Genomic DNA, 27,842 nt, shown 5'->3' on the forward strand with positions numbered 1-27,842 from the left:
TAAAGGTAGACCTCGCATGAGGTAAAACTTCTTGAAATCTGCCACTTGCAGTAAGAATGAAAGATTAACTTAAGTTTGTAAAGTAACATAAAATTTTACTTATCTTTGTAATATTCAGACATCCTTTTCTGGGCCCAGTCTTTAAAGGTGCTGCAGACCGTAGCTTGGTTGATCCTTCTTCTTGTACGGGCTCGCCCTTCAGTGCTTTCCTCTGGAAGCTTCCGTTTTTCACCACTACGGCCACCCTTGAACATCTTCCTTTTGTGCTCTGCTTGTGGTCTTGGCCGTTTGAAGGCAGCTGGTCTTGGTGGAACCGGGAAACTTCTGTCGTGATCCTGCTTGGACCTCGTTGTTGGCCGTTCAAATTTTTCTTGTACTTTTTCCTCCGCCGCTGATGGCCCTTCCGCAGTTCGGCGACTTTTGCTGCGGAGAGTTCTGTCGGATGAGTCAATCTTCCGTTTCACAGCCGGGTTATAGTTGCCGTCCTTTCTCCCGGTCTTTTCCACATACGTCGTCCTTCTCCCTTCTTCATTCTGGGGGTGTTCGTGAACTCTGTTTTTTGGACGGTGGAACGGCTTCTTTTTCTTTTTACCTTCAGTTTTTCCGCGGGGCAATTTTCTTTTCACTTGCTTCTGTCTCTCATTGGCTTGCCCTTGTACTTGTCGTTTTCCCACCTCTGGAACTTGTACCTGCGGTGTCTGCCGTACCGGATCCTGCAAAAGATCTGAAAAGATTTGCATTTTATTACGATCGAAGTAGGGCTTGATTTGATCAATGTTTGCGGAACAGGTTTCACCATTTCTTGCCTTTAACACTACAACAGCGTGAGTTATTTTTTCTATAATATATGGTACTTCAAAGCGTGGAAAAAATTTGGCAGTTTTATCTTCTGGTGCTGAAGAAAGTGAATGCTTAATTTTTAGTACTTCATCCCCTACTTTATAAGTTACTCCCCGTCGTTTCAAGTCATAATACAATTTTTGTTTTCTTTGTGCTACTTCCGTATTCTTTTTTGCTTCTTTTATTAGTTTTTCTATATCACCCATTTTAAATTCTGGGGCTCTTTGTTGCACATAAAATAGTTTATCTAACGGTGTTATAATCTTTCTGCCTAGAAATAACTCAGCAGGAGTTTTGCCCGTTGTATCATGTTTTGCGGTCCTAAGGGCGAAAGCAAATTCATTGACATAGTTATCCCAGCTTTTATGAAAATTTTTAACATAACTACGGATAATTTTCACTATATTTCTGTTGACCCGTTCCGCTATATTTGATTGCGGCCGATACGGGACCATTTTTAAATGACGTATGCCCAGCTTTTGGCACATGTCTTCAAATATATTACTTACAAATTGAGGACCATTATCCGATATAACTTTTAGGGGCGCCCCGTATTTTAAAATATATTTATTTAAAATAGAATCGGTAACTAATTTCGCGGAGGCTCGTTTTAAGGGAACAATTTCGGTCCATTTACTAAAATGATCAACTATAACAAGGAGATAGCGACTTTTGTTTAACTGACTTTTTGGGAAAGGGCCCAATAAATCGATGCCGATTATTTCATTTGGAAATTCGGATTTAATACTATTTAGAAACCCGGCCGGGCGGAAATTAATATAATTAACGGCTCGACATGTTGGGCAGGACTGGACATACGCCCTTGTTAACTTTTGCAGTTCAGGAAAGTAGACTGCCTCGCGTACGCGTTGAGTAGTTTTTCGAATACCAGCATGAGAAGCTAAAGGGCTGTCATGGAGCTCTTGCAGGATATTTAATCTAAGACTAGCTGGGATAACAGGTCGAAATTCGTTGTTGGAATTCGTAGTTTTTGTATAAAATAATAGACCATCTATTAGTTCGTAATGGGCCGCCCTATTTCTTATCGCCACAATATCTTGGTGGCTAAAATTTTCAGGATCCTTCAAATACTCATAAATACTTCCAAACTCAGGATCCTTACCCAGTTCGGTTATTACAGTTTCTCGGGAATTTATTGTACACGCTGTCAGCATTGCAACTTTTACGGTATTACCCTGTTCGTCTAATTTAATTCGTGATAGGGCATCTGCTACGATATTTTCCTTTCCGGGGGTATGCTTGATTACCAGATTATATTCTTGCAGCTTGAGTGCCCATCTTATTAACCTTGGGGATAAATTTTTCCCAGAGTACAATCTAGTTACCGCCGCATGATCAGAATATACTGTTATCGGCGCCTTTCCAAAACAGACTCGGAACTTTTGCACTGCTAACAGAACTGCAAGTGCCTCTCTCTCGGTCGCGGAATAGTTTCTTTGTGTTTGATTTAAAGTTCGGCTAAAAAATGCCACTGGCTGCTGATTTTGCGAAAGTACCGCTCCTACCGCATAATCCGAAGCATCCGCTGAAATTTCTAAATTTTCATCCTTTTCAGGAAATTTCAACACAGGGGCTTGCGTTAATGCTTGTTTTAATTTTTCGAAAGCACTATTGGCTTCGGCCGTCCACGAGAATCTTGCCTTTTTCCTTTTTAATTTTAACAATGGCTCAGCGATAGCCGCAAAATCTTTTATAAAGGACCTATAATATGAACAAAGTCCTAGAAAAGAAGAGAGCTTCTTTGCCGTGTTTGGAGTCGGATACTTTTGTACAGCGATTATTTTTGATTCATCTGTCTCGATCCCTTTTTGCGATATTTTGTAACCTAAATATTTTAATTCAGGGGCTGCAAATTTGCATTTTTCGACATTAACTTTTAGACCGGCCTCATTTAATAAAGAAAACACCTGTCTTAAATCCTGTACATGTTGGTCTAGATTATCACTAGTAACAATGATATCGTCTAAATAGATAAATGTGGACTTTCCGAGAACAGGTCTTAACACAATGTCCATGCATCGCTGAAATGTTGCTGGGGCGCCTGAAAGGCCAAACGGCATTCGCAAAAATGCATAAGTGCCAGACTTGGTTATAAAAGCAGTCTTAGGCACGTCCTCAGGCCTGATCCCTATTTGAAAATAACCATTCGTTAAGTCTAAAGTCGTCATAAATTTGGTTGATTTTATGTTCCTTAAAATTTCTTCTATAATCGGTAACGGATATACCGGATATTTCGTTATGGAATTTAATTTACGGTAATCAATAGCGAATCTCCACCTTTTTGGATGCTCCAAAGGATAATCATTATTTTTCTTACATAAAACCACCGGACTAGCATAACTACTTGAGATAGGCGTTACGATCTTTTTACGTAGCATATCGGTAATATGCCATTCTATAATTTTTTCCTTATTCTTATCATACCGGTATGGTTTTTGACGAACCGGCAATGCATCTCCGGTGTCAATACTATGGTTAGTAACCTGGGTAAATCCTGGAATATCACTAAATAAGGAAGCAAATTCACTTACCACTTGTCGGATTCTATCTTGCTCGTCATTAGGCAGGTGGTCGAGATTTAACCTTGGCGGTTCAACCTTTTCTACACGCACTGGTTTCATCGTCAGCTTAAGAGACGCTTCATTAAAATCCAGTGTAGCTTGTGCGTCTGAAAGAAAGTCTATTCCTAGGATTAAGTGTGCTTGCAAATTCTTTACTATAAAAAACATCACCTTTACTTGTTCGTCCTTGATACGGATGTACAAAGGTACTTTACCTACGCACTTACATTGTTCTCCTTGCGCCGCTAATACTGTTGTATTATCCGCATTATATATGCGGTATTTGCGAAAATACTTTCTAAAAAAGACTTCTGCCACACAGGAACACTGCGCGCCGGTATCCAGGAGTGCGGTGGCCGGGATATTATTTACCAAGACTTCAATCTTCGGAAGAGTTAAATTTTTCACCATTACTGTATTTAACTTGTAGGAAGAGGGGTTTTCGTGGCCTTCGGATTTCCGCACCCTCTCGTCAGCAGAAATCCGTTTTAGTTTAAATTATTTTTCCTTTCGGTGCTTTCCTTCTTTCTCCACTGGCCTTGAGACTTTTTTCCTGGGTTGCTATTGAACTGTCGACGTTCGCCGGCTGTTTTTGAATGCTCGGGTTTCCTTGCCCACTGATTCGCTTTTTCTCCGTAGCCATGTGCTTGAGTTTGCTGTAGTCTTGGCGTACCAAATTGGTTTCGCTGTTGATATTGGCGTCTTCTTTCGACGTCCGCCGTTCTTCTTCTTTCAAACTGGATTGCTAGCTCAAATAATTTTTCCAGTGTAGTCGGATTCCTCAATTCAATAAAGTCTTGCACTTGGGGTAGTAACCTCGGCAAAATCACTTGAATTATTTCAGGATCCGGACGGTTTCCATACAAGAGCTTGAAAACGTGAATTTTTCTTAAAATAAAACTCGAGAGGTTTTCCATTCTTTGTTGATATATACTGGAAAGTTCTGTTTCTAATTTCGCACGATCCCTTACAACAGGGAAGGCTTTTAGTAGGGCAGTCTTGAAATTTTCGTAGGTATAGGTGGGACTTCCTGCTTGACCCAAGAGACTTCTGCCGATACATTTGAACCAGTTAAGCGCTTGGCCCCTCAAAGCGCTGGTAGCTAAGGTAACTTTTTGAAACTCGTGCACGGGGTAGAGCATGAAGTGGTCATCCAATTTTTCCAAAAAACTGGTTACCTGTGAGTTTCCATTAAACGTTGCTTCTGGTTTCATCGAAGCGCGCATGGTCTGGACAATGTACCCAAATCCTTCCAGGGCGGCAGCTGGCATTTCTGGATTCTGAGCTGTTTCTGCAGGCAGCACAGGTTCTTCTTGAAACTCGGCCATGGTTATTCTTCGTCGGGCGCCACTATCAGGTTCAATGTTTCTTCTAACCTTCTTCGGAAACATACAATGACCTGACTAGAACAGAGAGCTTACTAAAGCTATGTTCACTAATTGTAGTAAGTAGACAGGATACAGACGAAGGGTATACAAAACCCTTTATTTTTTTCTTTATATACAATGACTTCCGTACTTCGGAATACAATGACCCTCCACTCGGGGTCTAACTTAAAAGATATCAAAATAAAACTAAACTCTAATTTAACTTTAGAATAAGATTGGCCTTATAATAACAGGAAGCGTATGTAGCACAGAGACTGTGAACACTACAATACGTTTAATTTATCAAGAGGATTAAATCCTCTGGCCTGGAAGGCAAAGTAGCAACTGCGTAACTTCTAAGGTAAGCGGCCTGCTTCGAACTCACGGCTTCCTCTCCTCTGCTTGGCAAAAAGACCACACTTAAATACTTGGCGTTCGCCAGACAACTTTGCATAAACTCCTTCACGCTTATAATTCTGGCCGGAAGTAGAAAATAAGAAGTGATAGTAAAGATTTAAAATAAAATAAACGTTAGTAAAACTTAAGATCCTTACAAGTGAAATAATAAATTACTTCAGTGAAAAATTCAAATGAAAATTTTACCTTTAAACAAAGAGAACTTTATCCAAAGAATTGAAAACGTAAATGAAATTATAAATAATTTTAGTGAAATTTATTACTTATGAATTTCAATTTTTGATCTTTCTGAAAAATTGGTTCTAAATTTCTTATTATATGAATTTTAAAGTCTTAAATGAAAATTTAATTGATTCTTTTTCCGGTTTTTGATGTCAAATGAAGCAGGAGAACAAAACAAGTTTTCGAAACGTATTAATCGACTTTTATGAAGGCTTAATTCATTTCCCCCCGAATTGAAGTTTCAGGAAAAGCAGATTAATTTTTATATTTTTATCTTGTATATTTTTCCTCTTTCATTTTTATTTTTCGAGTTTGTACTACTAAGAATTCTTAATTTTATTTTGATTTGTTTATGCATTGTGTTAAACCTCTTATACATGTTGGCAGTTATTAATATTGTTGAGGAATTGCCTTGATTTGACTCCAGTTCACTTTTAACTTTAGATGCTTTAAGTTTATACATATATAATTTGTATGCGGTACGTGTAATTTCTCACATTAAATTCTAAAATTTATGATTTTAAGATTTTTTAACTGAAATTCTGCTTTCGAAAACGAATAAAAGGCACCAACATTGTTATTCCTAGCTCTAATTTTGAGCATTTCATTGGTAACTATGAATATACGAGGGCCATCCAGGAAGTAGATTACGTTTCCGTCTGTGTCCGCTAGGGGCGGGGCTAGCGCGTCCATCTTGGGGTCAGAGCGTTGCGCAGCTCAGTCTGCATCTAGCCGTGCTAGTGAGAGGTTCGTGCTGTGCTCCGTTCAGATACTGTGACGGTTTGAAATGTCTGCGTTAATTGAAAATCCTGCGAGGTGCGCTCAGTAATAAGGTTTCTGACTGCAAAAAACTGTAAACCGATAGAAATCTATCGGCAGCTTCGTGAAGTGTATGGGGACAACATTATCACTGAAGGTGGAGTGCGTCAGTGGGTCATAAGATTTCAAAATGGCCGAACCAATGTTCACGACGAAGATCGAAGTGGGAGACCCAGCATAGTGACCGCCGAACTTCTCGAAAAAGTCGATGCTAAAGTCCGTGAAAATCGAAATTTCACAATAACGGAACTTTCTTTGAGTTTTCCACAAATTTCGCGAAGTTTGTTGCACGAAATCATCAGCGAAAAGCTTGGTTACCACAAGTTTTGTGCAAGATGGATTCCAAAAATCTTGACAGAGGACCACAAAAATCAGCGAATGGCTGCAGCGTTGAACTTTTTGGACGCTTACCATAAGGATGGTGACTCTTTACTCGATCGCATCGTTACTGGTGACGAAACATGGGTGAAACATGTGAACTGTGAAACGAAATTGCAATCAATGCAGTGGGGGCACACAAGTTCTCCCCAAAAACCCAAGAAATGCATGCAAACAATGTCGGCAAGGAAGATGATGGCGACTGTTTTTTGGGACAGAAAAGGTGTAATTTTGGTGGACTTCCTGGAAAGAGGCACTACAATAAACTCTCAAAGGTATTGCCAAACTCTCCAAAAACTCAGAAGAGCAATTCAAAACAAGCGCAGAGGAATGTTGAGCTCTAAGATCTTGTTGATTCACGACAACGCCCGGCCCCACACGGCAAATGTCACTCGTAAAGTTCTTGAATCTTTTAAGTGGGAGTTGTTTCCTCATCCGCCGTACAGTCCCGACCTGGCACCGAGCGACTTCCACCTATTCCCAGCAATGAAGAAGTGGCTGGCTATGCAGCGTTTTGATGACGACGCACAGCTGCAAGAAGAGGTAACGAAGTGGTTGAAGGCGCAGGCGGCCGAATTTTTCGACGAAGGAATTTCCAAGCTCGTACATCGCTACGATAAATGCCTTAATTTGTATGGTGACTATGTAGAAAAGTAGTATTTGAGTGTGGCTTTCATCTGTATATAATAAAATTTGTTTCCTATACTTTATTTTTTTATTCCAAAACGTAATCTACTTTCTGGATAGCCCTCGTAGATTCTCATTCAGAGCCGTCTAAATTTACTGTATAATCTCATCTGTTTCAGATATTCTGCGCTTTAAAGGTTCAAGATGTCCTTGTCTGGCAGCATAATACGCTTGATGACCTTCAATTGGCCTAGTTCCCGACAGAAGACAGTAACGCTTTTCAGATTCGCTCATGCTTTGAGCAAACCGAAGGTAGAACCTTACATTGAAAACACATCGACTATCCAAAGGCTACCTTATACCAAAGCTCTGAAGGAGAAAGAAATCCAGATTGCTGTTTGCGGTCAGTTGTACCACAAGTGGAGGAAGGAGCGAAGGTACTGGTCAGTACCAAAAGGTGATGTCGAATTCAAGGTCAAATATATTGACACTGGCCACCAGGAAAGACCTCGCAGTGAGTCACCGATTGTGGTTGCTCTCCATGGATCACCAGGATCGTATAAAAATTTTGATGCTATCATTTCTCATCTCTACAGACTTGGCGTAAGAGTAATATCACCGATTCTCCCGAGTGAGTCTATGCAACTATTCAATTCTATATAATTTATTTGATAGGATGCTTTACATTATGTCTACTGTACCCGCCGCTTATTAAAATCACATCCGTTCTAAAAGTATTTGAGTTTATTAAGCGGTTGAGTTTAATACTAAATGAAGATTTGTATGTTACAAACTGTGATATCAGTTTTAAAATTTTCAAGTAAAATAATAACTAATGACTAATTTATTAATTAATCCAAAAGTAATACTAATTCAGAAGTCAAACAACAAAAATCAGCGTTATATTTACAAAATTTTCACAGGACTAGTTTCGATGGTTTTACCGAACCACCATCTTCAGCTGCAAAACCGCAAATGAACAAGATAGGAAATAATGATTAGATAAGATAAGAAAGCCTGGACAAGAATAAGCAAGTGGCGCCATCTGTTGGCGAAACCAGAACTAAAACATAATTTCTCTAAAAGCCGAAGGCAAATTTGGATTGGAATTAGGATCGTTAACTAGAACAGAAAGATTTTTATGAATGTGAAATGCCTCTAGAAAATCCAGTTCTCCAATGGAAGATGTTTTTTGAATAATTTTGGCAGCAGAAAAATTGAAAGTGTGATTTTCGGACCAACAATGTTGAGCAACAGAAGACTTTTGTGTTTTTCTTTTTTCTAACATTATTGTGTCTTAACCAAAAGTAATAGTTAATAAATAATTCAGACACATAATGTCTAAGAAATGGAGAAATATCTTTTTTTTAGTACATTTTGAGTCGTTTTCTGGCTGTGAAGTACGCTATGATAATTCCATCGCTCATATTCACTCCACCCATTTTTTTATTATAATCAATCACTAGTTCCGGTTTTTTGTTATTATTTTTCTTTTCTGATTCTATTACGTTGTCATTATGTACAATACTTAGTAAATAAACCTCCCTCTTATCTTTCCATTTCATTAACATAATACACGCATGACAAGTATACTCGTCAATACACAAATATTAGAGTTAGAAGATTTCTGACTGGTGTAGTCCGAAAGCAGGGAGATGCACGGAGGTAAAGAGAGGTGACCCTTGTCACAAAAGCAGCATCCAGCATCTTGAGACAGAAGGCGCAAAAGAAGTATCTAAGAATTACACATTCAAATTCATCCAAAGAAGATCTGTAATATGTAAAAATGATCAGAAAAATATATACAATATGATAAAATTGAAAGTGAGGCAGTCGAGTCCTGATTGGCTGTCAGGGTCTTTAAGCTGTCCAATGCAGTAGAGTTAAGTGGAAAAGTTTATCATCCATCATGAAAGGTCTTCTTCGAGAATTTCGCAGTGGAAGGTGATGGAAATCAGCAGGTGCAACGGTCATATTTATACTCTACGGCAGTAGAAACGAACGAAAACAGAAAGAGAAGACAGCGCCATCTGTCGGCAAAAACAGTAACAAAATTGAAAGAATTTTTGCTGAGAGATGGCGCTAACTTTTCTTTCGCTTTACTGCTGTATGGTGTAAATACTACCGTTGCATCCGCTGCTTTCCAGGCTTGAGATTTTTTTGCTCCTGATAAAGAGGGACCTGTACCTGTTTGCCCTTGAAATCGATCGAGATCATGAATGAGTCTACACCAAACCAAACACAAAGCTGTTGTTTTGATAATTTTATGCTGCATAGTTATTTAATAAGTGAAGCTATTTTTCTATTTTTAAGTTCGCCTCATTCCAAGAGAAATTAATAAAAATGCTATTTGTCATCCATAATTTCTTTTTGCTATGATAAGTTGTAAGTGAATTTACTCCTTTTAATTTATGTTAATAAATTAAGCAGATATTAACTCCATTGGATTATTTTAATGATACAGGCGATATTTAATACAGAAAAGAGCAGTTTATATAAAAATGTTATCATACTGCATTTAGTATTTATTAAATAACTGCATTTTTTTTATTCTTTTATTTGCTTATTCATATCTTTTTATATTGATTTTTACATTCATTCCTTTTTGAACATTTCATTTATTTTTTTTATGGTTACGTTTGCAGCACTAGATGTCAAAAATCCTACCCGTTTTCGTCATACTCCTGAAGAGAAATCGGAATATGTAAAAGGTTTTCTCAAAGCACTCCGCGTTCCTAGGTATGATTTTTTTTTTTTTTTCCCCTCCAAAGGGCGTTATTCCAAAAGAGCTATTAATTTCGTTTTGGCATTTTGCGTTGATTCACTATAAATGCCGGTTAACTCTTCAAATTGTTGCCACTGAGCTCTGTCTAATATTTAAAGAAAATAAATAATGAAGAATCTGCATAAATGTATGCATGTTTCTCGCATTGTGATAAAGCAACGGTACCTAGAGCCATCAAATTTTGAATAACGTAATCCTCCAGCGAATATGGACATCTGGAAAACCAAATTTGGAATTTGTTTTATTATCGATTTCATATTTTGTGAAACTTTAACGAATTTTTGATTAACAAACTCGAGGATTTCAAAGCAAGCACTGTACGGAAAAAAACCCTTTTATCTGCAGCGAGCGAAACTGTGTATCGGAAATTCTAAAGATAGGCTCATTTAAAAATTATTTTGTGATATTACTGTTGAACTGAATTTTATAGTTTGAGTGTGAAGAATATGATACTTAATAAATAAAGGTGACACACAAAACGTTAAATAAGCATAATGTGAAACCTGAAAGCTTTCAGATTTATTTATTTATTTATTTATTTTATTATTTTCTTTTACTATAGACCTGTAAAATTCTTCACTGTGCTTCAGTATTTCAAATTTTTTAGTAAAATGTTATATGAAGCTCTTCTAAGACAATGTGAAATAAATTCAAAATAAAAAAAACATTGTTTTAAGAAACACTGAAGGAAACTGAGGAAAAAAAGAATTTTAAAAGTGTGACCGTTAAATTTTATTGTTCTGCACTGTATGTTACATTCTGTACTTTAGATATGAACTAACTGAAAACTGATTTAGCTTACTTTATAAGAAAAAAAAATTTGTTAAAAAGCAGCTTATGGAAGTGATTATACACAATATAATAATTAATAATGAATCTGGTTCGGAGAAACGGAAATCCCAGTTTGTAATTAAAGAATGATTTTTTCCCCTTTAAACTATAAATGTTTAAGAGATGTCTGCGATGTAAACTACATTTTTACAAAATTTTACGGCTGAAATAAAAAGACTGAGTCGGATTCTATTTTCTCTGGATTTGTAAGCATAATTTTGCTTTGACAAGCTATGTAAATTTCTTCACATATTTTGAAATCGGTGGATTTCATATCATACAATACATTGAAATATTTCAGCAGCGATCGGTTTTTAAAATTCTTCAGTTTTAGTTTTAGAACATTAATTTTATAACAGTTCAAACTGCACTAAATGCTCAATTAATTTTAAAACTGTTATTTTACTTTAATATTATTTCGTCGCATTTATTTAAAAGAAAAGTTGCTTTTCGAAAAGAAGTTTCATAAATGTTGCTTTCAAATTATGTGCTGTATTAGTAAACATATTTATGCCCTTACTCCCCCTCCCAACGAACGAGTTATCTCTTAAGTATTATATTTTATCACCAGTTTCTCCAACCATATCAGTTAATTAGATTAGTGAAGCCGCCTAACGGGGATTGTGTTTAGTGACTCTGACTACCGTACGTGAAGGCCCGGGTTCGAATTCTTGGAAGACATGGATAATGTTTTTTGTGGCACGGGAGCACTGTAAATATACGGCGAGCCGAATGTCCTCTGGAAAGGTTGGTGGTATTAGAGAGAAGAGGCGTGGGAGGCTCTCAGACCCGTCCCTCACGAGGGCTTTCATTCAAAATTGGGGGCGGAGTTGAGCTTAAGCGGGGTTGTCACCCATCTCCAACCAATCAGGCGCACATGACTTCTTGGTACGATGAATGTCATGAGCTTGTGCAGATCTTTGTCAGACAAGTGAGACTTGTAACAGTAACAACGCATTAGTGAAACTCCTCATTACATTCCAGTATTTTATATACTTCTGAATAGTCATAACATTAATGAGATTTTAAAATCTGTGCAATAGAATGGGCTAAAAATTATTCCTCTACTTGCATTCTGAAATCAATAAAATTCCTCTAATCACACGTTTTGTCATTGCAATTTTGAAATTTCATGAGTACGTTATAAAAAAATATTGGAGCAATTTCATAATTTCGAAAGAGACTAACAACTTTAACATGATTCTTAAAAAATGAATCTACGACAGTTATTGAAGAAGCGGTACTCGAACTACCGTTGTTTTTTCAAAGTGCGAGAAACATACATGCATTCAAGGTGATTCTTCGTTATTAATTCCTTTAAATATAATGCAGGGCTCTAATATTTGGTGGTAACAATCTGAAAAGTGAACCAACGCAAAATGCCAAAACGAACTTAATAGCCCTTCTGGGATAACGCCCTCTGGGCTAATAATTTGTAAACTAGGTAAATCATTTTTAGTCTTTTTCTAATACCATAATATCAAGGTACACTTAAGCCAAAAAAAAAAAAAGGGGGCAGTTCCCTATCTTCTGTTCTACTGGGCCGATTGAAAAAACTCAACTTGCGTTTTTCATGTCTCGAAAGCACAACTTAGGATATATATTAGATTTATATATAGCATTGTTCTAATATAGGTATTTTGACACAAAATAGGACATTTTCTGTAATGAATTTGATTGGATTGGATTATTCAATTATGGCAGAGCACACGAGGGCTATCTCCTAAAGGGAGGGATGCCTTCGTGGAGGACTTTCTAACGGAAACTGGCTCGTATACACGTTACACATAGGGAAAACCAGGAAAACGCCCATGCAGCCAGACCGTTCGCGGTATTCGAACCTCGGACCGAACTACCAGTGTTCAGCGTCTTTACCGCTCGGTCGCCGGTGGGCTCTTTTTTCTGAATTGACATGCGATTTTTTTTCTATATTTCGATTCTATGACTCAAATTATGGCAATCATCCAAGTTTTGTAAAAATCACAGGAGTAGTTTTTAAAAAATTAGCTCTAAAAAATTTTAGCTCCTCAGTGTCAATTAAATTTGATATATATTTATTAATATTTTTTTAAATCAAACTTACTTGATTCCTTCTTCCAGAATTCGAAATTTAAGCTTAATCGAAATATAATTCGAATATTTTTATGACATATTTTTAAAATGTGAATTTTAAATATTTTTCATAAATTTTTCGAAACCATTTTTGTATTATAACTTATAAAATTTTTAACATCGTCTTAAAATAGATGTATATCTAGGCCCGCCTGCAAAAAATTAGAGTTTTTTATTGAAAATTTTCTAAGATATGCACGAATTTACATATTGGAGCGTTTTGAAATTATTATTATTTTTTTTAAAGCGATAATAACGCCAAATGTGGTTTAGGTACTTTGTTAAAATTAATTGAAAGTGTGAACGATGACCTTTTTCCCCGCTCGTGTACAGTAAAAAAAAAGAAAAATAGATTGCCATAAATTAAAAAATCGCCAAGTAAATTATTCTGGCTGAAAACTGAAAAAATTACGCCAAGATAAAATTTTGAATTTCTTCGTAAATTTCGCACCAAATTTTACAAAATTAATATTTAGGCATAATTTGAGTCATAGAATCGAAATATGGAGAAAAAAACGGCGTGTCATTTCAGAAAAAGTCCGATTTTGTGTCAAAACACCTATGTCAGAATGATGCTATATATAAATCTAATATATATCCTAAATCTCTCTTTCGAGACTTAAAAACCGCAATTTTAATTTCGTTAATCGGCCTAGTAGAACGAGAGATATAGGTCTTTTTTTTTTTTTTTGCAGTATACACCTTAATAATTTATGGTAGGTCACAAACTAGTTAATAAAAATTGCAGAGCCATGAGAATATCAACGGGAAAAAAGAATTCGAAATATTAAAATTTCGTCTTTTTTTTTTTTTTTTTTTTTTTTTTTTTTTTTTAGTGTGGATCTTTTAATGTGTCACAGCAGTGGTTTGTTCCCAGGACTCCTGCTCTGTGCAGAAGACAAAGAAATTCCTGCGAATTCACTGTGCCTTCTCAACCCTACAACTTTTGACGAACCAAGGTAAGCGAGGAACCAACTAAATATTTTCAAACATTTTTCAATCAGTTTTAGCAATATTCATACTCATTTCTATATTGCTTGATAAAAGAAAAACTACATCCCCCCTCTCCAGAATAAAAATAGACTAACAGGCCAGTTCAAAAAAAAAAAAAAAAAAAAATCTGAAATGTTTCAGATTTTAAATTACGTCCAAAGGGGCGTTTTTTAACATTTTGTGTGTTACCTTTCTTTATTAAATATCATGTTCCTCGCACTTAAACCATAAGATCCAGTGCAACAGCAATATCGCAAAATAGTTTTAAAACGAGCCTATCTTTAGAATTTCCGATACAGAGACTCACGCGCTGGAGATAAAAATGTTTTTTTCTGCACAACGTTGCCATTGCTCGCTTTGAAATCCTTGAGTTTGTTAATCAAAAATTCGTCAAAGTTTTAAAAAATAGGGAATCGATCATAAAACAAATTTCAAATTTCAAATTTGGTCTTCCACATGCTCATATTCGTTGGAGGATTACGTTATTCAAAATTCGATGACTATGTACCGTTGTTTTATCCCAATACGAGAATTATACATACATTTATGCAGATTTTTCATTATTTAATTTCTTCAAATATAATGCAGGACTCTAACATTTTGTGGCAACAGTTTGAAAAGTGAACCGACGTTTATGAGTCCGACGCAAAATGCCAAAACGAAACTAATAGTCCTTCGGGATTCAAATCCCTTTGGACTAAAAAAAAAATTGCATAGAGCTCTTTAAACAAGGAATCAGAGCAATACCGTTACTAAATGACTTCGAATATAAGCTGCATTCTTTATTTAAAACTTTAAAACATTAAATTAGGCTAGGGCATAAATTCGAATCAAATACTTTGACATTTGATGTTTGTTTAGAAACTACCTTAAAACGATTGATTTATTTCATAGCTTATTATTTTTTTTATTAGTAATAATTTAAGAAAATGAAAATGTTTTTCTCAATACCTATCATGAAATCATTTTTGCTCTTTATTATGTTTAGATTTACAATTTCTCCAGGGCGGATATTTTTCGTTACTTTTTCCAAATTTCTAGTTATTAAATCTGACTGCAATATAATGCATTAGTATTAACACAATTAATAATGCATTACATTGCAGTCAGATTTAAAAACTAGAAACTAAATGCAAAATAATGTATTATTAATTGTGTTATGCCCTGACACTAACTGATTTAATTGCTAGGAGGTGGAAGATACAATGTGTCTCATAAATAAATTTAGATGCTTTAAAAAAATTTAAAGTAGACACCACGTGACTTCCTTATACGGCCTATTAAATTGTACATATTTCTGCTGCATTTCATTTAAACTTATTTCCTCGACTTGCATTAGAGATATATTTCTCATTCAATTAATTCAGTTTTCACTTCGCGGCAGGCCAAAATATATAAACATTTTAAACCATCTTCATTAAAAATTGCAAAATGCAGAAAAACACAAAACACCAAATGCAGTTAAAAACAATTAAAAAAAACCCAATGTTTATTAAAATTAAGTGTTTTTTAGCTAAAACAAGTAATTTGGACAGAGGGTTGAAAGACAGATTTTTTCGGTTGCACAAAACTGAAACTTTACTTCTGGTCCCACTCGGCAAAAGACACTGAATTTGGTGCAGAAATTTACTTAATTCACTATTCCAGTAAGTTTCAAATGCAAACAAATTGAGGCTTCGTTAGGTATAGAAGCACGTAAACAACTTTTAAATTGTTAGTAATTCTACAAATAATTGCAAGCAGATTAACTAAAAGCATAAAAATCTTCAGCGGAACATAAGAACAACATAATTTATCCACTCTGAAAGCAAAAAATACTCAATTTATCAACGTATAAAATTTTAAAAAAAATGAAGTCATCAAGCCGGATAACAGAGCGAGTATATATACTGTTATTAGAAAAGTTTTACAATCGATTACCAAAAAGGGAGGTGCACAACTACATGTTATCGCAGTTCCATGCACAAAACTTCAACGTCCTGAGGCTGCTCGTTTTTGAATTATGCGACATACTTATGTACAGACGTCAAGAAAAATTGCCTTTAAATCCATTTTACAAACCGCTTTCGGAAAAAGAGTCTTTTATTCTGTCCGTACGTACAGATGCCACGCAGAAAATCGTTTAAATGGATTCGAGAGCGGTCAAAATAGATGTTTTCGTTTAACTCTTTCGCATCGAGAGACGACCAAATCTGTTTTCAACAAACATCGAAAACGCCCGTGTTTACGAATTTGTCTTGGAATAGTTTTCCTTTCCCCCTTGCTGCTCTTGGAGGTTTTTCTGCGGTTTCTTCCATTGTGTGCAGTTTCACCTTAGGGCCGGATTGCACCTGCGAACGTCATTGTACCTGCGAACGTCAATAGCTTTCCGTATTTCTCCTTTATTTGCTTCATAAGAATGATTGACATGTCTTTTAACAACTCGCGAAACCAATGAGCCATACACTAACGTGGAGGGGAAAGAACTAGGTAGAAAATAAAGGAGGCGTTGAGGCGGTTTGCCGTTGCCTGAATGAACGGGCGTTACGGGCGGCTTCGATGCGAAAGAGTTAAACACGATAATCGAAATTTTTCACGATTACGATACTTACTTTACTTTGTACACGGAAGTAAAAATTATAAAATCAAATTTGGTTTGCATCTAAAAACTTATTACAGGTTTTTTTTAGCAAAGTTATTATTTTATTTCAAATTTTGACTGATGATGATACGGTAGCGTTAATATTGCAAACAATTTAATTTTAAATTCTTTAATACAATGCAAATGGGAGCTGAAAGTATACATTATAAATAGTACTATAATACACTCGCAAATACAAGGAAATGAAAGCTGTGCAATCAATTAATCCGGAGCCTATACAGGGTGTTTCAAAATTTATCGTTCACATTTCGTGGGGAGGTAGGGAAGACGTCAGGAAATCGATTTCAAATAGGAAAGTATATCCGCAAATCTACCTGAACAAAATGGACAAGTAGTAGAGGACGTAGGCACCATCCCATTACCATTACGGTTAATCGGTTCTGCCCACGTCCATCCTTGTCTAGTATTTATTAATAATTCTAAAATTTTTACATTGCCATATATTGTGGTTGATTTACAAATAAAGTCTATACAATAATTGTATTTACATTATTATCATAACTTATCACATAAATTTTGGTTGGAGAATTTTCTGTAATGAATTTCTTTCTTTTGCAATTTCTCTTTATTTTTAAGCAGCCTATATATCGTATTTACGCGAATCTAACGCGCATCGTTTTTGGCCAAATGTAGTATTCAAAATTGGGGTGCGCATTAGATTCGATGGCGCATTAGATTCGAGTGCAAAGTTCGCCGATGACCGTGAATTGACCCCGACAGGTAAAATTAAGTGTGCTGCACCGCACATTGTTGCACTGAGTTTCTGCTGCCTGGAAAAGCATCGAAGCACCAAAGATTGTGAAATCTTTCAAGAAATGCTGCATTTCAAATTCACTGAATGGCAGTGAAGATGACGAGCTCTAGAACGCCGAGGATGACGATGCTGATGATGATGATGATGAGGAAAGAAGAAATGAATCTGCGTCTGACGAAAAGAGCTGCGAGGATTCCAGTGATGAAAACAGTGAATAAAGACGTTTACTATTAATCACTAATTGTAGAAACTGTTAGCTAGATAGAAATGTTACGATTTATTTCATGTTCATATTTTACGATAGATACCGTATATACGGTAGTGGTAATTAACAGTGATTGTTTCACATAACAATTGCCCACTAATAGGTTAATTCTATGTTCTACTACTTTATGTATAAATCCATTGTTGTATAAAATATGGTATCTAAATTTAAATAAAATTATCATACGATTAATTGATAGTTTATATACAAATCCATTGTTGTATAAAATAAGATTCAATAAATTCCTCATATCATTGATGCGCATTACATTCGCCGACAAACAATTTTTTTATTATTTAAAGTTTTAAAATGGGGATGCGCATTAGATTCGATGGCGCATTAGATTCGCATAAATACGGTATATTATTTCTTTATCTTAAAGTTTCTCTTTTATTATTTGCACCATTTCAACTAGAATGTTGTCTATGTCCTCTTGCTAAATTCCTTTCATTTTGCTGCAGTTCTTTCATGAGTTTCTCAGTTTCAAGGTTTCTATTATACCTTATATATTGTGCTAATGTCTTAGATATACTAGAATAGATCAAAATAGTACTTTTTCTTTCTTAAGTTTTTCGCCTTTTCCTTTTATGTGTCATTGAATCCTATCTGTCTTTGATCACACCGAATCAACATGGGTATGCTTTCTTGCAACTTGATTTTCAAGTTTATAATATCTTTAGGACAATTTAACTACCAATGCGTCATGGCTTCATAATGGCGAAAAGTCGGTATTTATTTATCGTTATTTGAATGCATGTATATTTTAAACATAATATAATGAAGAACTAGAATGTTGTCTATGTCCTATGTATAATATAATGGGCAAGTAACACAAGGAAACAGTACAGTTAAGTGATAACGATGTGACTTTTATTCCAACAAGGTAAAGTAAAGGTTCACAGTAGGTGCTCAATATTGCGATCACTTACACAAACACAGGATTCACAGCGGCGTTGCACTGGCCGCCGAATATTTCCATAAACGCCTAGCATATCACGAACAGGTCCTGCAGCGGCCACTATTCGTACAGAAAGGTCCATTTCACTATCGACGAGAGTCTCGTACACATGTTCTTTCATGGCCCTCCACAGAAAGAAATCCATGGGCGATAAATCAAGTGGCCAACCGGTCGGTCCACCTCTGCCGATCCATCGATCTTCGAATGTTCGATTCAGGTAATCACGCACATCAGTTGTGCTATGGGCTGGAGCCCCGTCATAATTGATACCACATATCTCAGCGGATATGCGCAGGAATAGCGCCCAGAAAAGTCAGTAACACTGTCTCGAGAAAGACTAAGGCATTTTCGGCAGTCCACTCGGGGCGGTAGCAAGTAAGGTCCCAACAAACAGTCACTAATAATTTCAGCCCACCTATTTCTGGCAAAACTATGTTGCGCAGTGTACGAGAAGTGTGTGTAGTGAACAAACCTTCACGATTGAATGAAGCTTCATCTGTTAAAAGGAGCTTGAAAACTGGAGTCCACGGCACCTTTCTGTATGAACCATTGTGCAAATTCCACACGCTTCGGATAATCGTTAGGATGCAGTAACTGCATCCTTTGCAGATGGTAAGGATGTACTCGTTCCTCGTGCAGTATCCGCCACATCGGATGGACTGAGGGATTTGTTTTGCGACGTTGACAGTACGCGTCAGTCGTCGTCTCCCCCGTATCCTGCATTTTGCTGCGCAGGGAACCACGTACGCACAGATTCTGATGCGCACGTGCATTTGATGTTGTGGTATTCTTCTGTTTGGGTATCGGTCTTCGTAAACTTGTCTAGCTCGGTGGCCGCTTTCGCCAGCTGCTCCATATGCGAGATGTATATCTGTTAGCTCTTGATGTGTAAAACGATTCATCTCATCACTAGTAAATCAACTCGTACACTGATGACAAAGGAGTGGTCTGTACACTGGTTGGGTACACAGAACGCCCTCGCATACATTTGCGGACACACTTTCCCATGTTAAACCAGTTACCTGACGTCTTCCCTACCTCCCTACGATATTTGAACTGTAAGTTTTGGAACACCCTGTATCGAAAAATCTGCATTTATACAAAAGCATTTTATCTCTTCATCCATGAAGAAATATTCTTTGCATGTGCATTTCAAGGTTATTTGCTCAAACTTTAAATATGCAAATTTTATTTTCTCCTTTCATGGAAAAAAAAAAAAGAGAGATGAGGTTTTAGGCGATACATGTTGTTGGCTGGTAGCCTAGGCAAATTTATTTCTAAATTAGTCTAGCGTTTTAGATGACAATACACGCAATATTTACGGCTTGATTTACACAAGCGCAAACGGTACACATGCCCTGCGCCTATGTTTTAGGAGGCCTCCAAATCCTTCTAAAATATTTAATGTAGAAAAACAAAATATTCAATAACCTCTTTCAATTCTAATTAAAAAACCTAATATTAAAAGCAGAAACGAAATTGTATTTTAGCTTTTTACACCTTTCTTTAAAAATCAGGCCTTGGATCGTCGTGTTGATATCTCATCGGAGAATGACAGTACTGAGAGACGCCTCGATTTATAAATAGCTAACTCGTAGAGCTACGTGCTATCGTGTGGCCAGCGCATTCGACGTGAATATGAGGGTAATTTTTTCCGAACTATGCCCTGATTGTTTATTATCACTTTCCGCAGTATTGTATAAAACAATATAAAAATTTTTAAATAATATTAAAAGTCGTTAACTTAGAATTTCAGTATAATTGGATGCAAATTAAATGATAAACTTATACTGCCATCTTGTGACTGCAGAGTAAACTAATGCTAGTAATAATTACTAACTGAAATAACAACCAAGTGCCCATACCGAAAGCAGAAAAAATGTCCTTGAGCTTTCACTTTAACAATGTCTATTTTTGTAAATTTTGTCATTTTTAAAAACTTTTATTATTAAATCAATTATTCAATGCTTAAAAATTCCTCGCAATAAAGAGTTTTTTTTCCTGCTGTTTCCATAGCTAGAGTTTAATCTATCACGAGTATTTTAAAAAATTAATTAATTTCAAGCTAATTGTTCACTTCTATTGACTATTCTAATTAATAAATTTATTCGCAATAATTTTAAAAAATATGCACATTTATATGTGCCTGTGCATGGGCGTATATCAACAAAATGTATATATGTACACTTTCTTCCCTTAGGGATATTTTTTTGTTCGATTATTTTAGTGACGCTTATTTTTTCTGCACTTTAATATCAGATGAAATTTCACTTGACTCCCAATCTTTAAATAGAATATTCTCCTTTTCATATTGCATCAATTTTTATGCTGTACTAATATATCAATACTTTAATAATATTTTATTTCAATGAAAATTTAAGGGACCGTCAGTAACTAATCTGTGAAAAACAATTTAGCTTAAATTGAAAGTTCCATCTCCAGCGCATTTTTCCTTCACAAACGGCTTTTTCATATGATAAATGTCTGTAAAAGTCACGATTGTAAGGTATTCACGTCCAATACTAAATAGACTGGCAACATAATTTCCAATAATATAATTTGTTAAGCATCAACTCAATATTGTTTAAATAAAATATATTTAAACTAAATAAAATATATTTAAGCTACAGTTACTGGTTTCCCTGTTTTGTAACTTCTATTAAAATCCAAGAGATGGCGACACTATCTCACATGATGTTCCCGTTAGCTTGTTTGTTTACTGGTTCTTACTTTTCAAATGTTTGAAATAATTTCTGTGTGAGTCGATACTTCGGCTTTCTATTTACAGTATCAGTTTTTTCTAGCCATGAATTAACCAATGAAGGCTTAGTAATGAGACTCACTATATTAAGTCTTGTGTTTCTCCCAAAAATTTACAAAATTTTCATTTTCGTCAGCCATCACTCTGAACATTTTAGGGAAACAGTGTGTATATTATTCACAAATGGATGTATGAATATTCTGTGTAATTTATTTCTTCTTAGCTCATATCATCTTTTCGAACTTCTAGCAATCAAACCGAAATCTGGCAATCGTGTTTAATGAGATGAAAATATAACCCACGTACGTTGCCATTCATGAATGAAAATACATCGCATTGCTCTAATTAGTCCAAAGGGAGTAATTTGCCCTGAAGGACTATTAATTTCGTTTTGGCATTTTGCGTTGAAAACTATAAACGGCGAACCACTTTTCAAATTGTTGCCATCAAATATTATCGCCCTGTATTATATTTAAAGAAATTAAATAATGAAGAATCTGCATGAATGTATGTATATTTCTTGCATTGTGATAAAACAACGGTACCTAGAGCCATCAAAATTTGAATATAGGCATGTGAAAGCCCTAATTTAAATTTGAAATTTGTTTTATTATCGATTTCAGATTTTGTAACACTTAAGCGAATTTTTGATTAAAAAACTCAACGATTTCAAAGCGAGTAAACGGCAAAACACTGTACAAAAAACAAACAAACAAACAAAAAATTATCTCCAGCACCGCTAGACTCCGTATCAGAAATTTTAAAGATTATGCTCATTTTAAAATTATTTTGGGATATTGCTGTTGAACTAAATTTTATGGTTTGAGTACGTAAAACATGATATTTAATAAATAAAGGTAACGCACAAAACGTTAAAAACCCGCCTTTGGACCTAATTTAAAATCTGAAACCTTTTTTTTTTTATTATTTATTTATTCAATTTTAGTGAGGTAACAATCACCAAGAAATTTTTCGTTTTTTTATTTTAAACTTTCTCAGTTTCAGTCTGATGATATGAAAATATTTGGTCCCTTCAGAGTCACTGAAAATTGGGCTCTTTTGCCAGTTTAAAAAAAAGAAATTGTTAGAAACTTTCGTCTTTTCATTTGAAAAATAGTACTAGAAGTTACCAACGCAAAATAAAATATCAAAATATTTCGCCTTATCTTTTTATATCGCTATTTTTTATTTCAAAATCATTTGTTACATCACATTTAGTATATTTAATAAACTAATTCAGAGAAAAACGAGATATTTTTCAGTCTAATCTCATGTTTTCTTGATTACAGAGTTATGAAGCCATACTGGTTGACACATTCATTAATAAGAATTTATGAATTTCCTGTGGGACATCAAATAACTACATTTCTTGCAAAGCGGATGATACAGAAACGTCAGCTGAAGGAAGGGAACTTCGGAGAACACTTCCTTGGCTCTCTTACTATGTGTCATTCTTCAGTACCGAAAGTAAGATTTCTCTCTTGCATGGAAAGGCCCACCAGCGGCCGAGCGGTAAAGACGCTGAACACTGGTAGTTCGGTCCGAGGTTCGAATCCCGCGAACGGGCTGGCTGCATGGGCGTTTTCGTGGTTTTTCCCATGTGTAACGTGTATACGAGCCAGTTTCCCTTAGAAGTCCTCCACGTTCCCTCCTCTTAGGCAGATAGCCCTCGAGGCTTTGCCATAATCACACACACACACACTTTCATGAAAATTCACGACTGCTTTGATAATGCTTCTGCATTCGGATAAATTTTCAAGTCTAAAGACACTTAAAAAATGAAATCAATAAGATTTGTCGAATCGAATGAGTTACATTTGAAGCAAACCCCTGTATTAACTTGTGCAAAATATTTTGTCCTTTTTTTAGGCATTTAATGGAATCAGAGTAGTAAGTAAGAAGAACTAAGAATCCAAAGTTGTAGTATTCTTTCTAGAACTGCTGAAATTTTAAAAGTTCAGACAACTGAAGTGGTGCAGTCGTCGCCAAGGTGCGTGAAAATTTGCCAAATGTGGGCTGCCATTAAATATGAAAGCTTGACCGCGTAGTTTTGGAGTGTTTAAAATTTTAGATAATTTGAGAATCGTACGTAGTTACAAAGATATAGTATTAAAAGAAGAATTATTGAAGCTTTCAAAAAATTTTACGCTTTGGGAAGATATAGTTATCGATGGATTCAATTATAATGACGTAGTGAATTTATTCGTTAGTTAAGAACCATGGAGCTCTGAATATCTTCATTTACATCAAAACATTAAATTGCAAATAACCCATAGCAAATCGCAAGTACAAACCAGGCCCCAGAATACCAAGTCTCAAAATCGATAACAATTAAATCAAATGCATGAAGACTATCAAACATCTTAGCCTCATAGCAAGTCATAAACTCACATGGTTTCCTTACCTGCTAAACAAAAGATTAAAAATAGCTAAAATACCAAAATCCCTCATACAAAATGCCTCTCAGGACTTCAGTGTCTTACAGATATTGAACGAGTATCATAATATTAAAACGCATCTCTATTTGAATAAGGCGACTTTGTTAACTTTGATTTAAGGCAACTGGACTTTTTTCGAAGTTCTAGTTAGTTCAATCGGCCAACGCTGATATGTTGCAGTCCTGACTGAAAATTGATTTCAGACGCCGATAAAGTTAACAGATTTTTAGATATCAACATATTAAACTTAACTTTCATAGCTGAAATTTCAATTTTGATTTGCTTTTTTATGCTTTCAAGTATTTAATTTTAAATTTGCACTAGAATAAAAATCTATTGTCGTGAAAAAATGTAAAAATGTACATTCTCTTTTGAAACAATGCGTAAGTCATTTTGACAAAATTTAAGCATTTCTTTGTTAAGTTCCTCATTTTACAACGGTACTTACGAAAAATCCCGTCAACCACAGGAGACGGCACCAATCGCGCCAACCCCCCCCCAAAAAAAAAAATTACTAAATACAAGAAAAAAACGTTCTATTCTTATTTTTCTTTCAAATTTATTATATTATCATTTATTTATATTTAATTTTTCATTACAAATTTCCATTTTTTTAATTTATTATTGCGTCTCAGTTTTTAAATAAAGCTTCATTTCGTGGCCATTAAGACATTTTTTTGAGCGCGGTAAGATTCCATATCTTTGGAAATATTCAACAGCTTGCTCTACTGTAGTAAGCAGATCCCAAACTTCAATCTTTTCTTTTTTTTTTTTTTCAAAAGTGCGTGATAGAGGGGGAAAAACGAGTTTACTCAAGACTAATAACTAACACGTGTAATCAAGGTTACACCCAACCCAGCGTGTTTGAAGAAGACTTTTCCATTTTTGGCGAAAAACTGCGTAGTTTGACGTCTTTTCTTTACTAGGCAAAAATAGTCAAGTATTTTCATTAAGTACCGAAAGCTATTTTCCCATTTCCTAATCACATAAAAGAATCCGCCCACCAGCGGCCGAGCGGTAATGTCGCTGAACACTGGTAGTTCGGTCCGAGGTTCGAATCCCGCGAACGGGCTGGCTGCATGGGTGTTTTCGTGGTTTTCCCCATGTGTAACGTGTATACGAGCCAGTTTCTCTTAGAAAGTCCTCCACGAAAGGCATCCCTCCCCTTAGGCAGATAGCCCTAGTGTGCTTTGCCATAATTAAATACACACACACACCATAAAAGAATCCATATAATAACTTTAAATTTTGAAAAATCAAAAAATTCTATTCAAAGTAGGTAATGTATAACGTCAGAAATAGCCTTATTAATTACAATAACCTGAAATTTTTAAATGAAATAATCATTTGGATAAATTATAAATAAAATGTCGTTTAAACAATACGAATTAAGTGAGTATTAAAGCTAAAATAAATACATTATTGAGAAAAAGTCTGATCCTTTATTTATTAAGCATTTAAATAATATGTAAATTTGGGAAGTAAAGTAAGGATCTTTTATATTCCCAGAAAGCGTAATTCTCAAACGTGGCTATTTGCAGGGCGCGTGGAAGATAAATTTAAGGTCCTGTATGACAGCCTTGCCTGGCAGCATGGATTGTTAATGTATTAAAAGCGTAGCATGTCATAATGGTACAAAAATTTGCAAGGGTACACTATTTCTCATGTCAAAATTTCAAACATTGCTAACGTCAAAAGCTAGTATTTTTCTCGTTGGAAAATAGCAGACTCAAATTTACCTACAGAAAAGCATCTGATAATTATCAAACTCATTTTTGAATTTAAAGAGCTCAGTATCTTGTCAATATCTACATTTGTCATAAGACAGGAAAATGGTTACCATTTTAGATAATTTATTTTGAAGCATTTTTAAAAGAGGATGGAATAATAAAAGCAAAACAATTACTATTAAATGTTTCAAGTACTATTTATTCATTATTTGCTTATTTTACTCCATCTTATTTTTTTTAGCAAGCCGTACATTTTAAAAATCTGCTGGACAGAAATTTTCCCATCATGTTGGCCTTCAGCGAAAATGATAAATTAATTGCTAAAGCATCTTCATATAGAATGGCGAAGATGATGATGGACGAAAATGATGTACAAAGATATGACAAAGATGGAAAGCTGGATAGAGCTGGTAAATAAAATTTTTTTCTTAATCACTAAAAAATGGCAATAATTTCTATCTTTACCGCATGAGCTGTTAAAAAACCCTGATACTAAAAATTTCACTGCAAAAACTTTCCGAAGCGAACGATGAAAAGTATCGAGATTCGAAGACACTAAATTTTATCTTTCTTATACAAAGCGAAAAGATATAAATATATTATTGAAAACAATCAATAAAACTTTCAAGGCAATACGCAAGTTCTCCTCTTAAAAACCTGCATTAATCTAATATATATTCGTATTTATGTATATATTTATATTTTTATATTTTCAATGTATTTATATTTATTATTCCCAATAGATTCGATCACACGAGTATTTCAAACAATGAACTTAATAAAAAAACTTCTTACAACAGTTAAAATGACCGTTAGAATACGTTTGACGAATGTACTGCCCGTGTACTATGAACACTAGAGTGTGTGATAAAATTTGTTCAACCGAAATCAAATGATACATTATCGTAAATAGATTTTTATATTGCATACTACTACTGCTTACTATGCAATGCAGATCTTGGCGGCATCTTTCGTAAAACAAAAGCTTAGCTGATGTTATTTTCTGGTTATATAAAAAAACATTTCTCAAGTTTATAAAATACCTGGAAGTCTCATATGCAAGTGCTGTGGTTATAATCTCAGACCCTGTGTTATATTAATACTATTATTTCATTCTTTTCAAGCGATATGTAAAACAAGTATAACTTACCTTCAGGTACTTTGAACTTTGCTGACTGGTGCAATAGGATTGAACGGATAATGCAATAGGCATATTGTCACCCATATTTGAAGATTTTGCCCTAAGGCAATGGCTTTAACTTTCAGTTTAAGCATCTTACTATGCAGCCGATAAGGCGATATCACAAATTTGTGTTTTAAACACGAAATTATAATATTTGATTCAGTTTGATCGTTTGTTGCAAACTATGTAGAATCGTCGAAGCAGAAGAAAATCTACCCGAGCCGGTGGCGGTCTCTGCTTTATAAGGTTATCGAACAAAGTCTATGGCTTGCTTTGTCTCTCGTAACCTTAGTAAATGCAGAAGTCTTGCTTAGCGCCGCTTGGCTATAATTTTGATGTAGAATTTTCACAATTCGGGCATTGCGATGTATCGAGCGAGATCGTTTACCGGATTTTTCTATTGTAGGATTGTAGTCTGTGAGTTGTCGATGATGGAGATGATTCGAATTACGCAGTTTCTCAAAACGTTTATGGTTGGAGTTTACGATGAAATCATGAATATTGTTTATTTTGAGTTCTTGGCGAAACTGAGCATTTCTTACGAACGAAAGGGGGGGGAGCGTTTATAATAGTTCTGAGAATTTTACTGGTGGATTCGGTGAGCTATACGAAGATGCAGTTAGTCCAGCCTGAAGTAAACAGAGTAAAACATGAATAGCTATTAACTGTTATACTGCATCAATTTTTTTTTTGTTGTTGTTGTTTTGTATCTTTTTGTATGAATATTTAAGATAAACCTTTATTTTCAACTCAACAGAATATCAGATTTTTTTATCTTTCAAATAAGTTTTTTTTTTAATTAATTAATTTTACCACAAATACATTTGGCTTTGTACTTTGGAAAACCTGGGAAAATGCTTGTGTAATTTCCCATACTCGGTGCCTTAACTGATTTCTGAAGCGGGCAAGCTGTAAATTCACTGAACATTGGTAATTCAACCTGGGTTCTATCCCAAGTAAAGGGGTTAGCTGCATAGGCATTTTCGTAGTTTTCTTCATGTGTAAAGTGGATAAGAGCATAAGCATCTCTCCCTCTAGGCAGATAACTCTTACGTGCTCTGCCGTAACCAAATAAACCAGCTATTCCCAACCAGAGGTACGCAAGAGAAAAATAGATGGTACACAAAGAAACAAAGAAT

At 35.2% G+C, this 27,842-nt stretch overlaps 1 protein-coding gene across 1 annotated transcript in view; it reads left to right on the plus strand.

The window, feature by feature from the left end:
• The window catches only part of LOC118183328 (uncharacterized), a 57,930-nt gene that overhangs the window by 21,331 nt on the left and 8,757 nt on the right, over window positions 1-27,842 (plus strand). The window contains exons 2-6 of the mRNA XM_085812132.1: window positions 7,432-7,883; window positions 9,898-9,991; window positions 13,817-13,939; window positions 22,642-22,819; window positions 25,762-25,930. Coding sequence (XP_085668258.1) covers window positions 7,457-7,883; window positions 9,898-9,991; window positions 13,817-13,939; window positions 22,642-22,819; window positions 25,762-25,930 — 991 coding nt within the window. The 5' untranslated portion in view covers window positions 7,432-7,456. The remainder of the gene's footprint in view (window positions 1-7,431; window positions 7,884-9,897; window positions 9,992-13,816; window positions 13,940-22,641; window positions 22,820-25,761; window positions 25,931-27,842) is intronic.

This window comes from Stegodyphus dumicola, chromosome 2 (assembly GCF_044657685.1).
Source record: "Stegodyphus dumicola isolate Sdum_Otavi_A_Nest chromosome 2, ASM4465768v1".
Lineage (NCBI taxonomy): Eukaryota > Metazoa > Arthropoda > Arachnida > Araneae > Eresidae > Stegodyphus > Stegodyphus dumicola.